The sequence below is a fragment of the Gobio gobio genome (genome assembly GCF_949357685.1).
Source record: "Gobio gobio genome assembly, chromosome: 8".
Classification (NCBI taxonomy): domain Eukaryota; kingdom Metazoa; phylum Chordata; class Actinopteri; order Cypriniformes; family Gobionidae; genus Gobio; species Gobio gobio.
This window is the reverse complement of record NC_137114.1, coordinates 43744523-43766029: the sequence shown is the minus strand read 5'-3', so window position 1 is coordinate 43766029 and position 21507 is coordinate 43744523. Positions and strand designations below refer to the sequence as shown.

The 21507-nt window shown below is 37.7% G+C and overlaps 1 protein-coding gene across 1 annotated transcript in view; it reads right to left on the bottom strand.

Annotated features, from left to right (window-relative positions):
• The window catches only part of clstn2b (calsyntenin 2b), a 95765-nt gene that overhangs the window by 47710 nt on the left and 26548 nt on the right, over window positions 1-21507 (bottom strand). Inside the window, exons 3-4 of the mRNA XM_079823405.1 lie at window positions 13113-13308; window positions 25-233 (exon numbers count right to left, since the gene is read on the bottom strand). Coding sequence (XP_079679531.1) covers window positions 25-233; window positions 13113-13308 — 405 coding nt within the window. The remainder of the gene's footprint in view (window positions 1-24; window positions 234-13112; window positions 13309-21507) is intronic.

Below are 21507 nucleotides of genomic sequence, written 5' to 3'. Positions count from 1 at the left end.
GTGTGTGTGTGTGTGTGTGCTAACCGTTGCGGTCTATAGCGAAGGCTGTGTCGTGAGAGGTGATCTGGTAGTTGCAGATCTGGCTGTACTGTGGAGAGCAGTCGTGGTCTGACGCCTGAACCTGCAGAATACTGTCAAACACTTTCCCCTCCGTCACCGAGCCGTGATACTCCAGCTGATCGAACACTGGGGGAAACTCGTTCACATCTCCCACTTGCACATGCACCGCAGCCCTGAGGTCGAGAAAGAGGCTTTTATTTAGAGTCGCAATCGTGGAGTTTCATTTAAGCATCAAATTCTGTCTCAGATATTTCTATTATTGATGAGTCTTTATTAATGTGTTGAAATAGCTTTTTTGAGTCACATTTAAGATTAGGGTCCAATCCTCACTACTAACTATTAACTATGACTTTTGCCTCAATAAACTCCTAATTACTGCTTTTTAATAGTTAATATACTGTAAAAAAAATTATAATAATAATTGCTGCTTTAAAATTTTAAGTACAATTAACTTGGATGTTTAAGTAATTTCAACTTAAATGACACTAAACTGACTTGAATGTTGAATAACTTAAAAGAGTTGAAAATTGCTTAACTTATTTTGATGAGTTATAGCAATGTAAAAACATGTCATAACTTATTGATTATGTAATTTTTGTTACACTGTAAGGTAGTTTAGGTGGTTTAGGTATTGGGGATTAATGAGAATAATGCATTAATATGTGCTTTATACTGTAATACTGTATACTGTATACAAGTAAATACAGTAAATACTTACTGTATACTGTATACAAGTAACTAGTAATATGCATGCTAATAAGCTTATTATAAACTAGTTAATAGTGAGAATGGGGCTATAAACTAAAGTGTGACCCTTTTTGCAGATTTTATTTTAATTTCAGTTTAATTTTTGCTGTGTGTTTTTAATTTTATATATATATATATATATATATATATATATATATATATATATATATATATATATATATATATATATATATATATATGTATGTAGCAATTATGGACGCAGACATATAGATGAGTTAATCTTCCAATGATTCGATCAAATGAACATCCCCGTTCACAAAGCACAATTCAGCTCCAGGAAATCATCATCATCATCACGAGGGAGATGGGGGCTTGATTCTGCCCCGGAGCTACTAGTTCTGACTTCCTATGGACTCGCCACCAAACTCAGTTAAAAGAGGACAAAAGGCTCGTGGTTGTCACAAGACAAAGAAACAACCAGACCTCTGTCTTTGCAATGACCGGTAAATGAACTCCACAACACTGCTAAAACTCAGAGTAAGCTCACAGAAACTGTTAGCTTATGGAGTACATCAAATAACTGATTATTGGACTTTCATTCAAATAGCCTTCGACATAACTTGTTAGTGTGTTTACAACTAATACACGTTAGTTAGACTATTAGGCATGTATATTACTCACAATTCATGCAATTATGTAACTATTGAATGAGTGGATGAAAAAGCATTGTGTTTGATACCGGTGTGTTCGTATGGGTATAATCCAACAGATGAGCTGAATGAAATCTTTATAGAATTGATCATGTCCTTATAGTAAGAAATTAGGTCTAAATTTACTCTCTGCTTAAGAGCAGGAAACTAAATTCTATAGATAACCCAATTTTGTGGGAGGGGTGGAGACACAGTCACCCCTGAAGCCTAATTGGCCAGAACTCATCCAGGGGATGGGCAAATGTTTGAGTTTAGTCTCAGAACACGAACGAAAGGTTCAGTTCTGTGTTCAGTTCTGTTTTCAGTTCTGTGTACGGTTCTGTCTGCAGTTCTGTCTACAGTTCTGTACAGTTCAGACCAGAAGCAGTGCAGAGTTCAGCTCAAGTTCGGTTCCAGTTCGGTTCAAGCTGGTTCGCGGCCTGTTCGCAGTTCAGAGATGAGCTCAGTCCTAGCAGTATGACCAGAGAGAGTCCTGAACGGAGCTCCCAGGAGACGATCTGACGATCGTGACAGACCAACTTCAGAGAAAATGGGTTAACAACGATTTCATTCAGGCCATCTGCTTTTCTCTCACTTTCCTTTCTTTTACTTAAAGTTTATTTTATTTCCGCTAAGTCTCGGGTCTGTTAAGTTTCGCCGTAAAAGTCTCTCAACAACGAGTTTCTAACAGCGCGCTCCAACTTCAACAACGCCCACAAGACTTTCATCCAGCCGCCAACACCCCACGTGTTCGGCTTCCACAGACGTCAACCAGACCTTCAGCGAATCAAAGATCCGGGAAAATCCCTGTACAGCCAGGAGACGGGAATTCCCCTTTGTAAGATGACACGCGAAACCCAAACGCAAGTAACGCCTTTTTGATTCCAAGCTGAACTGGTGCATTAGATCAAATGTAATAACCCTGCCTAAGAAACGATAGGAGGTTAAATTACTGATCAATGGTTTCTTCAGGTCATGTTTCATAAATGCATAGATTGCTTAGGATTTCATAATTTCTCTCTCTTAGAACTTATTCTTTCCTCACCTTCTTCCTTTCTGCAACGTGTGAATGTGCGAGTGTGTGTGTTTATGTTAGATATTAGTTTGATGTGTTAGATTAATCAATAAAGTTCCGTTTGTATTCAAAGATAACTGTTCTTGTGTTATGTGCTTATCAATTTAATGTCTTGAACTGCCGATCTAAGTTACCTGGCTGTTAAATAGTGTTTCACTATTGTTCGGATATTAATATCCACTGCAGAGTTGATATTTACGGCCCGTTCAAATGAACGCTAGAAGAGTCATTTGCTCGGCTGTAAAATAGACTATCAAAATTCCCTATGAATTCATTAAATTCATTCATTTGAGCTAAATATACATGTTTCCCTTTAACAGAGCCCCCTTTAAGTCCTTACATATCGGCGGACGAATAAGTTAAGGTGTAAACATTAATTCAGAATTATTTATAATACATAGTGTCATTCGAGTCTTTCATTTTAATTCAGTTCCCCGTTGAGTTATTATTTTATCTGACTCATAGTCGCTACATATATATATATATGTATGTATTTATGTATATATGTGCCTGTATGTCTGGCCTGGGCATCCGCCCAAAAGTGCCATCTTTACCCTTTATTCAAATATTATCAAAATGTGTTAGTAGTGCTTACTCAATTGTTTTATTTGTGATAAAGCAATGAAACATGCCAGGTATTAGACATTTCTCATTTTAATTTAAAGTTTATATAATTTTTTCATAATATCATCTGTATTTTATTTAATTTCAGCTTTATTCCAGTTACTGAAATTTTTTTTTAAAAGATTTAGTGTGAGTTTCCGTTAACAATAGCTGTATATCCATCTAAAGTAGCGAATTTAAAGGGTTAGTTCACCCAAAAATTAAAATAATGTAATTTATTACTCATCCTCATGCCGTTCCACACCCGTAAGACCTTCGTTCATCTTCGGAACGCAAATTAAGATATTTTTGTTGAAATCCGAGAGCTCAGTGATGCCTGCATAGCCAGCAATGACGTTTCCTCTCTCAAGATCCATTAATGTACTAAAAATAATAATATTAATAATATATAATAATATTATAAAGCGATGAGAATATTTTTGTTTTGCCAAAAAAACGAAATAACTTATAAAGTGATGGCCGATTTCAAAACACTGCTTCATGAAGCTTCGGAGCGTATCGAATCAGCAAGTCGAATCATGATTCGGATCACGTGTCAAACCGACAAACTGAAATCACATGACTTTGGCTCTCAGAGCCGCTGATTCGATACACTGATTCATAACGCTCCAAAGCTTCATGAAGCAGTGTTTTGAAATCAGCCATCACTATTTAAGTTATTTAGTTTTTTGGTGCACCAAAAATATTCTCGTCGCTTTATAATATTAATATTGAACCACTCTACTCTCATGAACTGATTTAAATATGTTTTTAGTACATTAATGGATCTTGAGAGAGGAAATGTCATTGCTGGCTGTGCAGGCCTCACTGAGCCATCAGATTATTTCAACAAAAATATCTTCATTTGTCTTACAGGTGTGGAACGGCATGAGGGTGAGTAATACATTACATTATTTTCATTTTTGGGTGAACTAACTCTTTAACTTATGCGCAAAATTGGAATATCGAATAAAACATTTGCAAATAAAGCAGCGTTTCCATCCAATGTGTTCAAAAGAACCAAACCATCACTTTCTGGGAAATTGGCGCAAAATATATTTGATAAACATGGAAGCTGCTGCAATCAGGGAAGAAACTGTGGCTCTTTTATCCTTCATCAAAAATTGCGTCTCAGAGTGCACAGACGAAACGCAATAAACGCTGTCATGTTATCTGGCGTTTGGATGCTGGTGTTTGGGAACACAATCATGTGAGACACTTCTGGGAGGTCATTATACCAAATCATGATGATGAGATTTAAAGCACCATTTTTGAAGAGTGCGCATGTGTGTACGTGTTCTAGTACGTAAGAATGAGCCTATGATTGAATCTGGAAAAAAGCTAAATAGCTGAGAAAATGAGAATTAGTCTTCATGTCCATAATTAATAGCAAATAATCTAGCATTAATTCGATCTCAAGCGGATTCATTAAAAGACGCTATTATGCTGCGTTCACACCAAACGCGAATAGAGCGTCAAAATCACGTCTAGTTGGACACTTGAACATTTTGCATCCGTTCGCGCGTCCACAGTGAATTGGACGCGCGTATAAATTTAGCGTTTGTAGCGAAATAGACGCGCATTCAAGACGCTCCAGGAGAAATATTTCATAAAACACTGCCTCTTTTCATTTTCATTAAAAATATATATTAAACATTAATAGCCACACAAATGTGGTCCAGGCAATTCCTACATTATCTTCACTGCATGTATATTTAAATATCCTTAAAAAATTAAGTTATGAAACTTCTCTTTGACCTCAGTCAAAACGATTTGGCAGACAACAAATGATAGATTCATGACACCAAAGATCGCCCGTTAGATCCACACAAGACGAACCACTACAGGACATCAGAGCCAGCGGCAAACACCAGAAGGACTAGCTGAGGAAAGGCTGCTCTCGCCGGGGTTAATGAGCGCTGAGCGCCCGGTGATTGCCTGGATCTCACAACACAAGATTGTTTTTTTTTAAATAGGTGCTCTCTTTATAAATAAACCACAGATTTGAGCTTTAAACAACTACATTCCCACCTGAAAAAGTCTTAAAACTACATTTTGTGACACAATAGTAGTATTTTTAAATTATGCAGGGTTTCTCATCACGTCACTTTACCACGTGACAGCAGCAACCAGGCTCCTGATTGGTTAACACGAACTGGACGCGCGAATGAGGCGGAATCGCGTCCATCGCGCTGCGTGAAACACGTCTATCGCGCCGCAGGACCTCCAGACGCGCCTTTCCATTGACTTAACATGGAAATCACTCGTGCCAGACGCTCTATTCGCGTTCGGTGTGAACGCAGCATGACTCCACCACCTGTGTGACATCACTAACCAACATAGTTGGTACTACGATAGTTACACTCTAAAAAACGCTGGGTTGTTTCAGCCCAATTTTGGGTCAAATATGGACAAACCCCTAGCCTGATGTCGTCATACTCAGATTCTAGTCAGAATATGAGTCTGATGCTGCTCCATTGGGCTGTGGTTATGGGGCGTTTTAACCGAACCAGGAAAGAAAATGCCTCTGCACTCAATTGGATAGACCTACAACCAATCAGAGCAACGGAGTAAGTGACATATGTTGAGCGACGCATTGTCAACAGAACTCAACTGCACGCTGCATGCTGGAAGAAGTAGAAGAAGAGTGTAAAAGATCTTTGCAGGTGTTGTAAAACAAATTTAAGGATACACTGAGTACTCACCAACACGATCATCAATTCTGCGAGAAATAGTAAAGGTGAATGCATATACGAACAAGTTCTCCGTCTAGGATTAGAACGAATTCAACCCAAGCACGTGGTGATGTGGATGATTACGTTACTGTTACCCACCCTGACAATTTACCCACCCTGACAATTTGGTGGTCCGAACAGCTCTGGTTCGAGCTGCTCCACAACGGACCTCAGATGCTGTGGGCGGGGCTAAGTTCAGCTGGCATCCAGGCTAGACAAACCCAACCGTTGGGTTAAAATTTTAATTTAAACCAAGAGATGGGTTTGTACATATTGACCCAAATTTGGGTTAAAACAACCCAGCATTTTTTAGAGTGTAAGCACCGAGTTACATTGTTCGGGAAACACACCTCAGAACGATCAAACAAACATTTGAGATGCTGTGAAGTGATTGGTTCGCTGGTTAGTCCAGTTGTCCAATCACATTCACTGTTGAGACAAAGTTACATACGTTTTTTTTCACATCCAGAGATTTCAGAAAATGTGTTTTTGTTTTTTTTATAGAATTTATGCGCATCTTTGCGTTTCCATCCAGCATTTTTTATGCAATATCGCAAAATGCGCATAAAATAGGTGGATGGAAACATAGCTATTAAAAAGACTTTAATATCTATATCTGTTTCTTTTGGACAGTGATGGGATTAAATGGAGAACAAATAGAGAACTTGTTCAAATTTTTAAGTAAAGTAAGTACATGTAGTTAATATATATTACTCAGTATTTATTTGATTAAGTACAACGTAACTACATCACCTTAAAATAAAGTGTAACCGAAGTCACTCTCTCTAAATTTCCCTCTCTAAAATTGTGACTGTCAGGGTGTGTTTATCAGGAATAGAGCATTTTATTTTGTGATTTTACTGAAACGTAGCATTATGGCCCACCACAGACTTGATGGCTGAGTTAAATGTGTATTTTTAGTGGGCCTGAAATGAAAAACAGCAAATGCACTGCATTTAAATAAAAATGTTCAGGTTGACAGTCACAATCCCTCGAGAATCCCAAATACTTAAAATGGTCTCTCAAAGACTGCTGCTTTAGAAATAATACTAAACTGACTTAAAAGAAAAATTATATTTAGTAGACAGTCTAATAATAATGACGCATGTAGTTGCAAAGTTACTTAAAGTAGTAGGCTAGAATGTCTAAAGTGTACTATTGAAATAAAGTTTATAAGAACTGATTTGCGATCCGGATCTGAACTAATTTTTGCGCTCCGCTTTGGACGAGACATATATCCTGAAATCTTTTCTCAGGAGAAAACTCTCCAAAAGCTCCATTCGTTCTCCATCACTGTCCAGAAGAAGCGGTGAACATACTAAAGAGACCTCATTTGTGATTTCTCTCTCCTGCAGGTCATTATAAAGTCTTGGAAAAGTCTTAGGGGAGAGAAAGATATTTTAAAAAAGGGGGAAAAAAAGTGCTTCAAGGTATCCTCACGGCAAGTCCTGACACACTTTTGCAAGTTGAAAATACCAAAATAACAAGCTTACATCATTCATGTCAAAGACAGCATAAGAAAGTGAGCAATACTTTGCAAAGGGCATCGGCTTCTGACAAATGACGGGATTACAAACACCCCTGATAATCTGTTATAATGTTAAAAACCGGAACATACGCACACGCTCACACACACACACACACACACACACACGCATTAAGGATTAAATCTATAGTAAAGCAGTGTGATTTCTCAGCTTTACTGCCCTTTAGAGTCTAATATCTCACTTTAATCCTTTATCCGTGTGTGTGTGTGTGTGTGTGTGTGTGTGTGTGTGTGTGTGTGTGTGTGTGTGTGTGTGTGTGTGTGTGTGTGTGTGTGTGTGTGTGTGTGTGTGTGTGTGTCTGATATTGGAGATCAGAGCTGTCAGAGCCGGATAGAGTAATCCTGTCCGGATTAAAGAGATACAGAGTAATGAGGAAGGTCCCTCTCTCTCTTCTCGCTCTTCTTTTCTCCACGATTTCCCCTTTTATCATAAACCATGTTTTTCTCTGGCTCATTCGCAAATGTCTTTAGAAGTGTTATTTTGTTTCAAAGGATGCAAGTAGCTCCCTGCATTAGCTCTAATAGAGCATCTTTAAATGGATATATGCAGGTAAAGATAGCAGTCTTTGGAAGCATGGGCTCAGTGTTTGTTGGCAAAGCTTTCAGGTCTGCAGGTAAACAGGTGCACAGCGTTCATTAGCACAAGCTCTTAAAAGTTTTAAGTGCCTCAAGGTCAGTCACCAGCTCATTACAGTCAGTACTTAGATTTAAAAAAAACGTGATTTTTGAGTGGCAGTTCAGTATCCTGTACAGTTATGGTAAAAATGATATGTATATACTATATTATAGATGCATCTATGTATCGGCCACTGATATTTATCGATATATGATATTTATATAACCATTATATTTTTGATCAATGTAAAACCATTGGCATGTTGGCTATAGCATCAAATAACAAACCAATAGCTGAAGGAACTTGTCTTTTAGTGCGGAAAAAGCAATCAATCTTTTTCTGAAGTAGCAAAATGTATACTTATACACCTTAAACTATACACTATATTGCAAAAAGTTTTGGGACGTCTGCCTTTACATGCACATGAACTTTAATTACATTCTTAATCTGTAGGGTTTAATATGGAGTTGGCCCACCCTTTGCAGCTATAACAGCTTCAACTCTTCTGGGAAGGCTTTCCATAAGGTCTAGGAGTGTGTTTTTAGGAATTTTTGACCATTCTTCTAGAAGTGCATTTGTAAGGGTCAAGCACTGATGTTGAACGAGAAGGCCTGGCTCTCAGTCTCCGCTCTAATTCATCCCAAAGGTGTTCAATCGGGTTGAGGTCAGGACTCTGTGCAGGCCAGTCAAGTTCCTCCAAACCAAACTCGCTCATCCATGTCTTTATGGACCTTGCTTTGTGCACTGGTGCGCAGTCATGTTGGAACAGGAAGGGGCCGTCCCCAAACTGTTCCCATGAAGTTGGGAGCATGAAATTGTCCAAAATGTCTTGATATGCTGAAGCATTAAGAGTTTCTTTCACTGGAACTAAGTGGCCAAGCCCAACCCCTGAAAAACAACCCCACACCATAATCCCCCCTCCACCAAACTTTGCATTTCAAGTCAAGTCAACTTTATTTATATAGCGCTTTTAACAATGTAGATTGTTTCAAAGCAGCTTTACAGTGTTAAACAGGATAATAATGCAGCATAATTTTATTCAGCTGTATAGCCATTCTGGAAAAAAAAACGCTGATGTCATCATGTGGCACAATGCAGTCAGGCAAGTACCGTTCTCCTGGGAACCGCCAAACCCAGACTCGTCCATCGGATTTCCAGACAGAGAAGTGTGATTCGTCACACCAGAGAACACGTCTCCACTGCTCTAGAGTCCAGTGGCGGCGTGCTTTACCCCACTGCATCCGACGCTTTGCATTGCACTTGGTGATGTAAGGCTTGGCTGCAGACGCTCGGCCATGGAAACCCATTCCATGAAGCTCTCTTCACTGTTCTTGAGCTAATCTGAAGGTCACACAAAGTTTGGAGGTCTGTAGCTATTGACTCCACAGAAAGTTAGCGACTTCTGCACACTGTGCGTCTCAGCATGCGCTGACCCCGCTCTGTGATTTCACTTGGCCTACCACTTCGTGGCTGAGTTGCTGTTGTTCCCAAATGCTTCCACTTTGTTATAATACCACTAACAGTTGACCGTGGAATATTAAGTGAGGAAATTTCCCACCTGTGCAATATCACTGTACCACGCTTGAGTTCACTGAGCTCCTGAGAGCAACCCATTCTTTCACAAATATTTGTAGAAGCGTCTGCATGCCTAGGTGCTTGATTTTATACACCTGTGGCCATGGAAGTGACTGGAACACCTGAATTCAATGATTTGGAGGGCTGTCCCAATACTTTTGGCAATATAGTGTATAATGCAACAGCACTGGAATTATTTGTTAATGAGTTTATTATAGAAAAGTAATGTTCTATAATAATAATTCAAATATGAGTTAATGTTGTTTATAAGAAAACTGTACAGCAAAAAATAACCTCTGAAGGTTGTCATGTTGTCTTTTTTTGCTTATTTTGTGCTTCTCTTGTAATTGGCTTGTTGAATGTTAAATGGATCAAATCCATGTTTAATGAAAATGATTTGATGATTCAGCAATAAAACTAGCTAGTTTACCTTAATGCCTGTGTTTTTGAACTTTGCTCATTTTAAACATGATCAAAACAGTAATCTATTTTAATGACTGAAGCTCAAATAAGTGAGCAAGTGAAAAATATCGGTATTGGCCAATGATAAAATCGGTGTCTGTATCTCCCAAAAAAATCCTATTAGTATATAGTGTAGTAAAAGATTTCTAACTATGTTTCCATCCACCTAGTTTTATGAAAAGATTTAAAGTCCCCCTGTTGTCAATAATTGAATCCCTTAAAACTCATCTTTGATCACAAAAATGACAATTTTTTTACTGTGAAAAAATTTCTTCAGGCCTTAAAATAGCTTGAATATAACTCTACACCCTTGTTTCATTTAGTATATGTGGATTCTTGAATATGCAAATTATCCCCGCCTCCACTCACTCACACCAGCTCAAAGACCCACTCACGCAACTTTTACTCAAGTTACTGTAGTAAACGTTGCACAAAGGGATCGCTTTTTATAACAACGGACACATAAAGGTAATTAATATGATTAGCCTTTTCCTTGACTACGTTATCAAATGTGTTGCTAATCTCAGTCTGCCTTTAGTATCAATCAGCATCCGTAGAAAAGCTTTGAACATCATAGAACGTCAGTGGAGAAAGGCATATAGTTCATCATAACATCATAATATACATCATACCAACTATTTGCTAAATCAACAGAAAAAATGTGTGTTTGAGTCTTTGGTTCACTGGAGTTTTAAGGAGCAAATACTCAACAATGGTGTTGACATGGTTTATCTGAAAGCATATTAAAAACACCACATAGACATATAAACAACATTGAAAACTTGATTTTCACCACAGGGGGAAATTAAAAAATGCATAGAAAACACTGCATGGAACCGCCAATGCGCATAGTAAATTCTAAAAATGCGCATAAAAACGAATGCTCTGAATTGAGGCGGATACATTTTTTATCCGATAAGAAGACGTGCATAAACTAAGACGGAAACACTTTTACTGAATAAATCCCTCGATGCACAACAAAAAAATGCATGTGACTTTACCTCAGCAGTGGACACGATTGGATAACTGGACTAACCAATGGACCAATCGCATGACAGCATCTCAGATGTTGGTCTGATCATTCTTGAATGCCTGAGCCAGTCTGTCATCAGAATGATTTGGTTTAATTCCCTCCCAGAAGTGTCTCACATGATTGCATTCCCTAAACACCAGCATCTGAACGCAAGATAACGACAGCATTTGTTGCATTTCGTCTGTGCACTCTGAGACGCAAGGCATTTATGATGGTGGATAAATGAGCCACAGTGGCTTCCCTGATTGCAGCAACTTCCATTTTTAGTACAGATATTTTGTGCCAATTTTCATTCTCTTGAACAAATTAGATGGAAACTGTGCTTTATTCGCAAATGTTTTATGCAATATTCAAAATTTCTGCATAAGTTAAATTCACAACTTTGGATGGAAGCATACAGTAGATGCCTGGTTACTAGATTAAATGTGGCCCATGTTTTTTTATTGAAGATTATTGGGTCTGAACACTTTTCAATTTACTGACTGATTTCCAATAAAGGTTAGTACTGTACACTACAGATCTATTAGAATGATATGAATTCATAAATGTTATATTTTATAAAATATGTTTTCATAATTGCCCTTTACTAATCATATAGATATACTACTGTTTAAAAGTTTGGATTTAAAACAAAATAATTCATACTTTTATTCAGCAAGGATGCATTACATTTTAGATTAAAAAATATTTCTATTTCAAATAAATGCTGTTCTTTTGAACATTCTATTAATCAAAGAATCCTAAAAGAAATGTATCACAGTTTAAAAATAAACAGCACAACTGTTTCTTGAGCAGCAAATAATCATATTAGAATTTAAAATAGGCTCACCAAGGCTGTATATGATCAAAAATACAGTAAAAAACTCAAATGTATTGTGAAATATTGTTACAATTTAAAAGAACTGTTTTCTATTGTATTACATCTTAAATCATTAAATCATATTGTAATATATCCTCATCATTAATCCAGTCTTCAGTGTCACGTGATCATTCAGAAATAATTATAATGTGATGATTCGCTGCGCAAGAAACATTTATCAGTGTTGAAAACAGTTGGGTACAATTTTTTCAGGATTTTTGATGTATAGAAAGTTCAAAAGAACAGCATTTATCGGAAATAAGCCCCGTTTCCACCGAAATTACCAATTTGTCCCAGGAACTCTTTTTCCCAGGAACTCCTTTTTCCCCTCAGACCTGTTGCTGTCTGCATTTCCATCGCGGTCTAAAGTACTGTGAAGATTAGTCCGGTGACGAAGGACTGCACGTGACTTTCCAGTTCCCACTGAATTTTGTCCTCCATATATAAGCTTAACAAAGCCTGAACCTCGTCGTCTGTCCATCAGCCGTATTTTTTAAACTTCATCGTTGATTCGAATAGCAACAAACTCTTACTGCACGCACCGCAACAGACTTTTAGGTTGAAATAAAATGTAGCGTGAGCTCAACCAATCAGCATGTTCAGCGCCCAAGTCCCACCCCCGAAAGTTCCTGAACTTTGAAAAAGTACTAGCTCGTGAGCAGGGCCGTTTTGAGGGGGACATTTTTACCCGGAACTTTATTTAGACCCCGGTTCCTACGGTCGAAACACACCGAGTACCACCCATAAGTCCCTAGTTCCTGGGGAATGTTCCCGCGGTGGAATCACAGGTAAAGCTCCTGTAACATAATACATGTCTTTACTGTCACTTTTGATCAATTTAATGCATCCTTGCTGAAAAAAACTATAATTTTTTTTATTTTATTTTTTATCTTACTGACCCCAAACCTTTGAACGGTAGTGCCAATTTAAAATGTTTCAACTACCCACTACCAGATACAGGGAACCTCTAAAAGAAGGAAAATAAGAATCTTCAAAAGAAGAAAATGTGAGTAACAGAGAGAGGTGAGTCAAGCACCGATGAATCATTTGAGAAATAGTTCACCGTGTTCCTTTCAGTTGAAAAACATTCTCTCACAAATATGAATCACACCGAGGTGGAAACCATGCATTTAATTTAAACACACACTGACTTGTGTGATCTCTTCTCTCCGTGGCCCTCCGGCCCCGTGCCACAGTCATGTGCTTGAATGATGAAGGTGAACTCTCTCTGCCGCTCGCAGTCGATGGGTCCACGCGCCCGCAGCTGCCCCTCTCCTGACGTGCTGTTCAGAACCACGGCCTCGAATGGGGCGCTGAGACCCTGGATGTGAAAGCCACAGATTTCACCTACAAAGAGAGAGAAGAAAACAGATTAGGACTTTCATTTTTATTAACCTCTCTGTCTGTAATCTCTGGATTATTGCTCTTTTTAATCCCACAAAAGCTTGACAGCTTTAGATCTAAAGGGGGCAAATTCTTAACTTTTGCAGCTTTTTATTGTTTTTTCTCAGTATAACCAGACATACACTTTTTTAATGATTTTGAAGTAAGTCTCTTGCAGAACCTGATTTCACCAAGGACAACATGTTCCTGGATCAACATCTTTGTTCAACAATATTCCATCAACTAATCAGATTTGAGGGACAAGTTTATAGTTTATGTCAACTTTTAGGCTTACAACCAGGGTTAGGTGCTTCTAGATCAGTGTTAATCACCTATCATTCCCCTCCGATTTTAGAGAAAAGTTAGGGGTAGGGGCTCTAGACTGCAACCAAAATGGTTGCAAAAGTGATTTTTTTGTTTGTTTTGATAATGTGGTACGGTTGCATTGGTGCAAGGGCATAATGTTCAGGTTGTTTTGGTTACTGGCTGGCACATGTACTCCGTTAACCCTTTGACATGTAAGATCACACTGGTGTGATCATACAGTGCGTCACGTTATCAAGGTGGATGAATTTATGTGTTGTAAATCTGACGCAAACTAACATGGCGGCGCCCATCGCGCTTTATAGATCATCTAACCTGCTATAAATCTAATCATTATAAAGTTTTTTTTCAACAACAAAACACATTCTCTTGTATTTGAGAATCGGAATATCAGGTAGTTGACATAGCCAACAAGTTTGTGAATATTTTGAAACAAAAAGGAAAAATTAAATAAAAGCAATAGATCTGCAGCTATTGTGGCTTCATTGTGTCACGTGACAAGCATGACGCATTGCCATGTAAATATTATATACAGTGTTACTTTTTAATCACATAATACTTTTGATTTATGTTATATATGATTTTATTAATGTTTTCTTTTAAATGTATGCTTGCTGAAAACAATGTTGTAAATTAGATTCAATATTTTGTAAATATCAAGCTTTTAGTCACTGTCTGTCAATCTTTACATCAATGCAAAACCAGCATATACAAATTAAGAGAACGATTGATCAACATGTAAGGTCATTATGATTAATATAAAAAACAGGGTGCGACCAACTGAGAAAGTTAGTCGCACCAGTGCGACCAGTGGGAAGAATGAGTCTAGAGCCCAATTTAGGACTACGTTTTCGGACAGGAATGTTGTTCCTGGATCAACAAAATATGTTGTTAGACTCAGGAATGCGTCTAACTTTGTGAAATCAGGAGGTGCAAGTCTCTTCTGCTCACAGAGGCTCCATTTATTTGATCAAAAATACAGTAAAAACAGTAATTTTGTGAAATCATTCAAGTTTGGGGTAAGTGTGGAAAAAAATACTACAGCAGGGATGCATAAAATGATCAAAAGTGACAGTAAAGACATTTATAATGTTACAAAAGATTTCTATTGCAAATAAATTCTGTTCTTTTGAACTTTATATTATCTGTTTTCAACATTGATGCTAAAAAACACTATAAATAAATGAGCACCAATAGTTGATAATTGACCACCAAATCATATTAGAATGAATTATGAAGGATCATGTGATACTGATATTTTGATCAAATAAACGCAGCTTTGGTGGTCTTCCAAAAACATTAAATAATCCTAATTATTCCAAAGTTTTGCGCAGCAGTGTAATATATATGAAGTCCACTAGTCAAGCTGACAACATCACTGAGCCTCAACCAACCCAGCAAGCAATTTTGCATTTAAAAGATCAAACACAGCCCTGACGTCTAGAAACAAGGCTAAATTTGGACTGTCAGTGAAAATTTAATAGACGTCTGACCATAGTCCAAGAATAGACTAGTCATCTAGAACATGAACATGTCAAAGAAATGAAACCAAACACCTTGTAATCCCTGTTGACTTTGCTTACATGATGGAATATCATCTCGTAAGTTATTTAGGCAAAAATGAAATGTAACCAAATTCAAGGTTATTTTGGCTAGAAGTGGGTTACTCATAGCCGGACTATATCGGGTCTATAGTTAACCTGAGATTATTGCTTGCTGTGGTGATTCTTATCTGCAGGTGATATCATTTGACTTTGGCTAGTAACAAACCACACAGCAACCACCTACAACACCCTAGCAACACCTTAGCAACCCCCGAAGACCATAGGAAATTGACCACAACACCCTAGAATTGTGCTGGTGAGATTTACACCCTCACTTTTTGTGAAATCTAGTTATTAATATGATTGTGTGTGTGTGTGTGTGTGTGTGTGTGTGTGTGTGTGTGTGTGCGTGTGTGCGTGTGTGCGTGTGTGCGTGTGTGCGTGTGTGCGTGTGTGCGTGTGTGTGTGTGTGTAAAACAGCCCTGCTGTCCAGCACCGATAAGAGTATTCTCCATCTCTCCTCTCTTTCATCTTCAGAATAATCCCACATTCACCATGTATACAACACAACAGAGAGAGAAAGTGTGAGAGAGACGGGGCAAAAAGCAGCAATCCCTTTGTTGAATAATACTTCCAAAATCTTTTACTGGATATCTTTGTGCATGTGCGAATACAAAAGACAAAAAATGTATAATAGTGGGTTTATACATTTGAAAAAAAAAAAAAAACATTCCAAATGTGTGGGTTTTTGTTTGTTATTTCAGCTTCTTTTTTTTTATCAAAATGCAGTGAAACACTACTAAGTGGGCATACTCTACATTTAGCCTGCACTATTTTTTTTAATTATTGGTCTACATGTTTTTAAAAAAATACGTTTTTTTTCCCTTGTTTTGTTTCATCTTGATGTTTTTAATGCATGTTTGAACGGCCCCTTTCTGCGACATATTGTGAGTAGTGTGACTCTATTGTGAGTTGCTTTGGATAAAAGCATCTGCTAAATGCAGAAATGTAAATGTAAGTGTGGGATGTTTTTCACAAAATCCAATCAGAAGCTGTCAGAGAGATGCATGTTAATACTAGTCGTAAACAGCAGTCTGTCTCGGCTGACCACTTGTGATTGTATCGCCCGAGACGAATGTTAAGTACGAGTCATTTATTGCAAATTATCGCGAAATAAACCCAGATAGAGTGACTTGACCAGTCTTGTATCGTGCTGAAGGGGTTTATTTTGCAATAAAGATGGGAAACTGGACATTATCTTGCCAAATAAATAAATAAATGGACATTAAATATTGATTTGAGTTGAAAGTATTTTATTATGAGAGAAGAAAGGGGCCGTGGAGTGATATGAGATCTATGAATGAAGTTTTTCAGAGAGCCGTATAGTTCACACACACACACACACACACACACACCTATGGGGGGATACAGCTAGTGTGTAGTTTGGATGTAAACAGACCCCTCGATATTCCATATCTGTGATATATATTCATGCTCTGCCAGGATTGAATATGCTCTGATCATACACATAAATATGGATATAGATATATGGATATATGAACGTGACAGCGTTGGTTATATAGAGGAATGAAAAATCAGTATGGAGCACATGAATTGAAGGCTGGACCACTAAGGACACACACACACACACACACACGTGTGTGATTGACATGCTCTCCAGTATTTCCAATAAGCTGTCAGCTGAACACAAAGCTCAGAGAGAGAGAGAGAGAACCCTTGAACAAAAGAATGCAACTCATATCTCTTCCTCCAGTCTTCCTACAATCTGTTTCTTCTCTCACTTTTCCTCCCAATGTATTTCCATCAGGATATTCTTCCTTCTCAGTGTCTCTCATCTACCTGCGCATCTAACACAAGTTTGGGGTCAGTCAAATTCCCCTCCCCCAATATAAATTAATACTTTTATGCAGCAATATAAGTATTGTTGATAAGTATTGTTGATATAAATGAAAATAAATGCAGTTCGAACTTTCTATTAATCAAAGAGTCCTGAAAAAAGTAACACGGTTTACAGAAAATATGAAGTAGCACAACCATTTTAAACATTAATGATTTTGAAGGATCATGTGACACAGAAGACTCGAGTAAAGATGTTGAAAATTCAGCGTTACATCACAGAAATAAATTACAATATAAAACAGTTGCAATAATATTTAACAATATTACTGTTCTTACTGTATTTTTGATACATGCAGTCTTAGTATACCACCATATATTTCAATGCTGTCCATTTTGTTTTTTAAACATCTCTGGCTGCTCTCTGCAATCAATAAGTCACAGAACAAAGCAGGCTAATTTGGTTTGATGTTTTGTTCATGGTTTCTGAGGTTAAGAGCATGTTTTATCTGTATGTCTCGTGTAGGGGTTGTAAATGATGTGCACAATGACAGGAATGCGATAATAACGGCCTTTTAATACACAGCTACTTGTAAATGAACAAAAGAACAGACTGAAACTCAGGGTATAAATACAAGAGGAAAACAAAGGGGACTAATTGGGACACAGCTGAACTGAATAACCAATCAATAAGTAACCATGAAGACCAATACTGACTAAAGGCTAATTCCAGGCAGGTTTTTGAGCGTTCCAGGCAAAGTTACGGCAAACTGCCTGAGCGCAAGGAATTGTGGTAGCTAGATGTAAACAAAGTCGGGCTTATACTCATTTACAATCATTTCTATCGCCAAAGGTGCTTACTCCTTGCTTATTTGAGGGAAACAGAGGAGAAAAAATGGTGCATAAGGCAAGAGAAGCTGTTATACCTTTTATTTAACGTTATTTGTATATATACTTTCATAAACACCGCATCCAGGGGCTGCCATTGTTGTTTCGCGGGCTATGTGACGTCAGAGCTCGTAACTGGGAGTACATCGATCTAGTACGAGTTCACGGGTGGGAAGTCATGGGTTTGACTGCCGTTCCAGTCCACTTTCATGGGTCGAAGGTTGGAAAAACACGGGTTATGGGTTGCCTGGAATGCAGCATAATGAGAACTCAAATAGGCAGGCAAACAGGAAAAAAACCAACAGAAACAGATGACCGTGACTGTATATTTTGGCATCCGTCTTATTTGACTGGCTTCTCCTAAGTGAATGATGAATTTTGTATGGTTTGATGGGACACACAACATTTGTCCTCAACAACAAATGACTATAGTTTTGTGAACCATTGTGGCTTGTGGTTTTCCAAAGCTACTTACTTCTCAGCATTTTCACTGGCCACAATTTTGACATCGATACCACAGGGGAAAACTGCCATATAGATATTTTTTATATTATCTCATTATTTGGCAGCAGGGTTATTAGGCTGCTGTCACTTTAAGACCTGATGCACATATCCATTATACTGTTTCACATGCCTGTTGAGTGGGTGAGATTGAGTTTTGGGCGTAACGTGCAATAAACCAATCAGAGTCTCATCTCCCATTCCCTTTAAAAGCCAGTTGCGCTTGCACAATGGCGGATTCGCTATTTATATGGCGGGATTTGCGAGCGGAAAGACTGAGCGCTTCTCCAGAGAGGAATCTTTTTATTTTTAATGTACACGCATACACGGGTTGTGCACCGCCTATAGGCGCATATTACTAACGCGCCCTTTAAAGGGGCTATATGCAACTTTTTCCCCAAAATAAACGTAACAATAGCCTTTTTATTTTACCATTTATGACTCAAACATCTCCTGATGAGCATACTGACACCTTGTCCGCTCACAGTGGGTGCACCTATAAGTCTGTATCCTATTTTTCCTATTTTCTGGCGGGTCGTCTTTTCCCGCGCTGTCTGCGGATGTGACGTCACCACCGCTGCGAGAGCGAGCAGAAAATGAGAGCAGTTCTGTTTTTTGGCCACAGGTGTCAGTCGCGAGTTTAAATTTCAGAAAAACGCATATAGCCCCTTTAAATAACACAAAAAATACTGCACTATTGACTTCAGACCAGTTTTTTTTGGTCAATGGTGCAGTCTATTTCAGTTGCCTCAAAATAGCAACGTGCCAACAATGCGCCTGAACTCACCTCAATTGCAGAACCGCACGCCCATGGGCGCACAAATGGGCGCAAATTTATTTGCTATTTAAACAATGTGACGCAGGACGTGAAAATGATAACTGAGTCAGGCTGAAACTAGCAAAAAAAAACTTCACATTGCGCCGGGTGTATGATAGGGCCCATAATGTTAATAAAGTTAAAGCAGAAAAATAATTTTCAACCTTCATTCGGACCCTCTGTCTGCTTTAAGGCATGTCAGTAAATGGCCACTGTTATAATTGGCTAACCTCACTGCATAGGAAACGCTTGCTATTCCACACGAGAAAGTGAACACACATCTGTATACTGTATCAGTGTAGACAGCGTCAGTGATTATAATGGGTTCTGTTTGCTTTTGACACGACACTCGCATCCAGTGTAGGCAAATGTCAGCCGTTAAGTGTCTGAATGACAGTGGGCGGGGCCTATGATGTGATGGTGTTTAACTATTCGTCGATGTCTTGCTCTGGAGGCAGCTGTATACAAATGTATTTGCCTGTGTGATGTCACAAATCCCACAATATCAAAACAAGTTTTTTGGGAGCTTAATTTAAATAAATGCTGTTTATAATGGAGGTTTTAAGCTATGTTTTAACGGTACAAAGGCCTCTTACATGTCAAAAAATCAAGGCAAATTGGATTTCTCATGTCATAACCCCTTTAAGCCACTTTATTTCTTTCTACCTACTGCTGAATTGCATGCACAGGATTGTGGGATGCAACAAAATACACTTCTATACCTACAAAAACTGAATACTGGATGAATGCATGATGTTACGCAGACATTGAACACTGCCTAATGGTGGCGCTATTCGAACACAGCTATACTATACTGTCTCTTATTTACCGCCATGTGTTTAATCAATGTTTACAGCCAGCTGTAGGCTGGAGACTCACAGCAGCCATAATTTATAGTCTCCGTTACTGTCCCTTTTAGAGACGGAGCGTCTTATAGGCCTTGAGGGAGTCGTATACGTCTGCACTCGGAGTGACTCTTCACTGCACACACATTACTGAAGTGAGCTTTGACACGATGAGCACGCTTTCTGTCCTTCCCTCTGTCACACTCTTTCTTTCGCTTCTATCACTTATTACCCTTCAGTCTTTTGTCGCTTATTTGTAACTTACTTTAGCTGTTTTCCTTACATACAGTCAAACCAAAATGTATTCAGGCACCTTCAACATTTTCTCACATTATCACAGTTTATTCGCTATAGTTTAGAAAATGGTGACAAAATATGACAAGAACTTAGCTAAACTGTCAGAACAAATTAATCTTGTTCATGTCTGATAACTTTGATAGAAAGGTTTGTAATGGATTACAAGTCAAGTCACCTTTATTTCTATAGCGCTTTTCACAACACAGATTGCTTCAAAGCAGCTTTACAGTGATGATAGGAAATTAATTTTGTTTTAGATGAAAAGCTAAAGTAAGTTTTTGATTGATTAATTTCTGTTGTAAAAACTCACTTCAAAATGTAAAAACGCATGTAAAAATATATATTGCACAAAATGAAAAAAATAATGTAAATATTATTATTATAAGAGTGAATCAAAAAATTAAAAGCGCATTTAAAAAAATTTACAAGCATGATTTCATCTCTTAAATGTCTTAGTGTGTGTTTTGGTCATAATTTGGACTTTTTAAAATCTAATTTCAGATTTTTATCTCATAATTAGGACTTTTAATCAAATCATTATCTCAGAATTTTTTAAAGTCCTAATTTTAACTGTTCATCTCACAATGACTTAGCTTGTCATATTTTTGACTTTTTATCTAATAATGAGGACTTTTTTAAAATCATATTTTCAACATTTTATCTTATAATTATGACTTAGCATGTCGTATTTTCGACTTTTTATCTCACTATAATGACTTTTAAAATCTTATTTTTTGACTTTTTATCTAATAATGACGACATTTAAAGTCATATTTTTAACATTTTATCTCTTAATTATGACTATGATAATTGAAATGAGCTGATCAGTAATATAGTTGAATATTTAGTGTCCCCAACTGAGCAAGCCAAAGTCAAAGGTCAAAGCTGTCAGCTGTTCAATTTAAGTACACAATTAGATAATACCAATTTAGGTCATCCAATGACCAAGCAATGCTTCATTTTGTTCAGTCTGTGGTGTGAAAGGTCGCATTAGCAATTAAAGAAAAAACGCTTCAGCAAAACATGGTCAGGTCAAAGTGTCTGAATTATTTTTTTTATCAATTTTACTGGTAGTCACTGTATGAAGAAG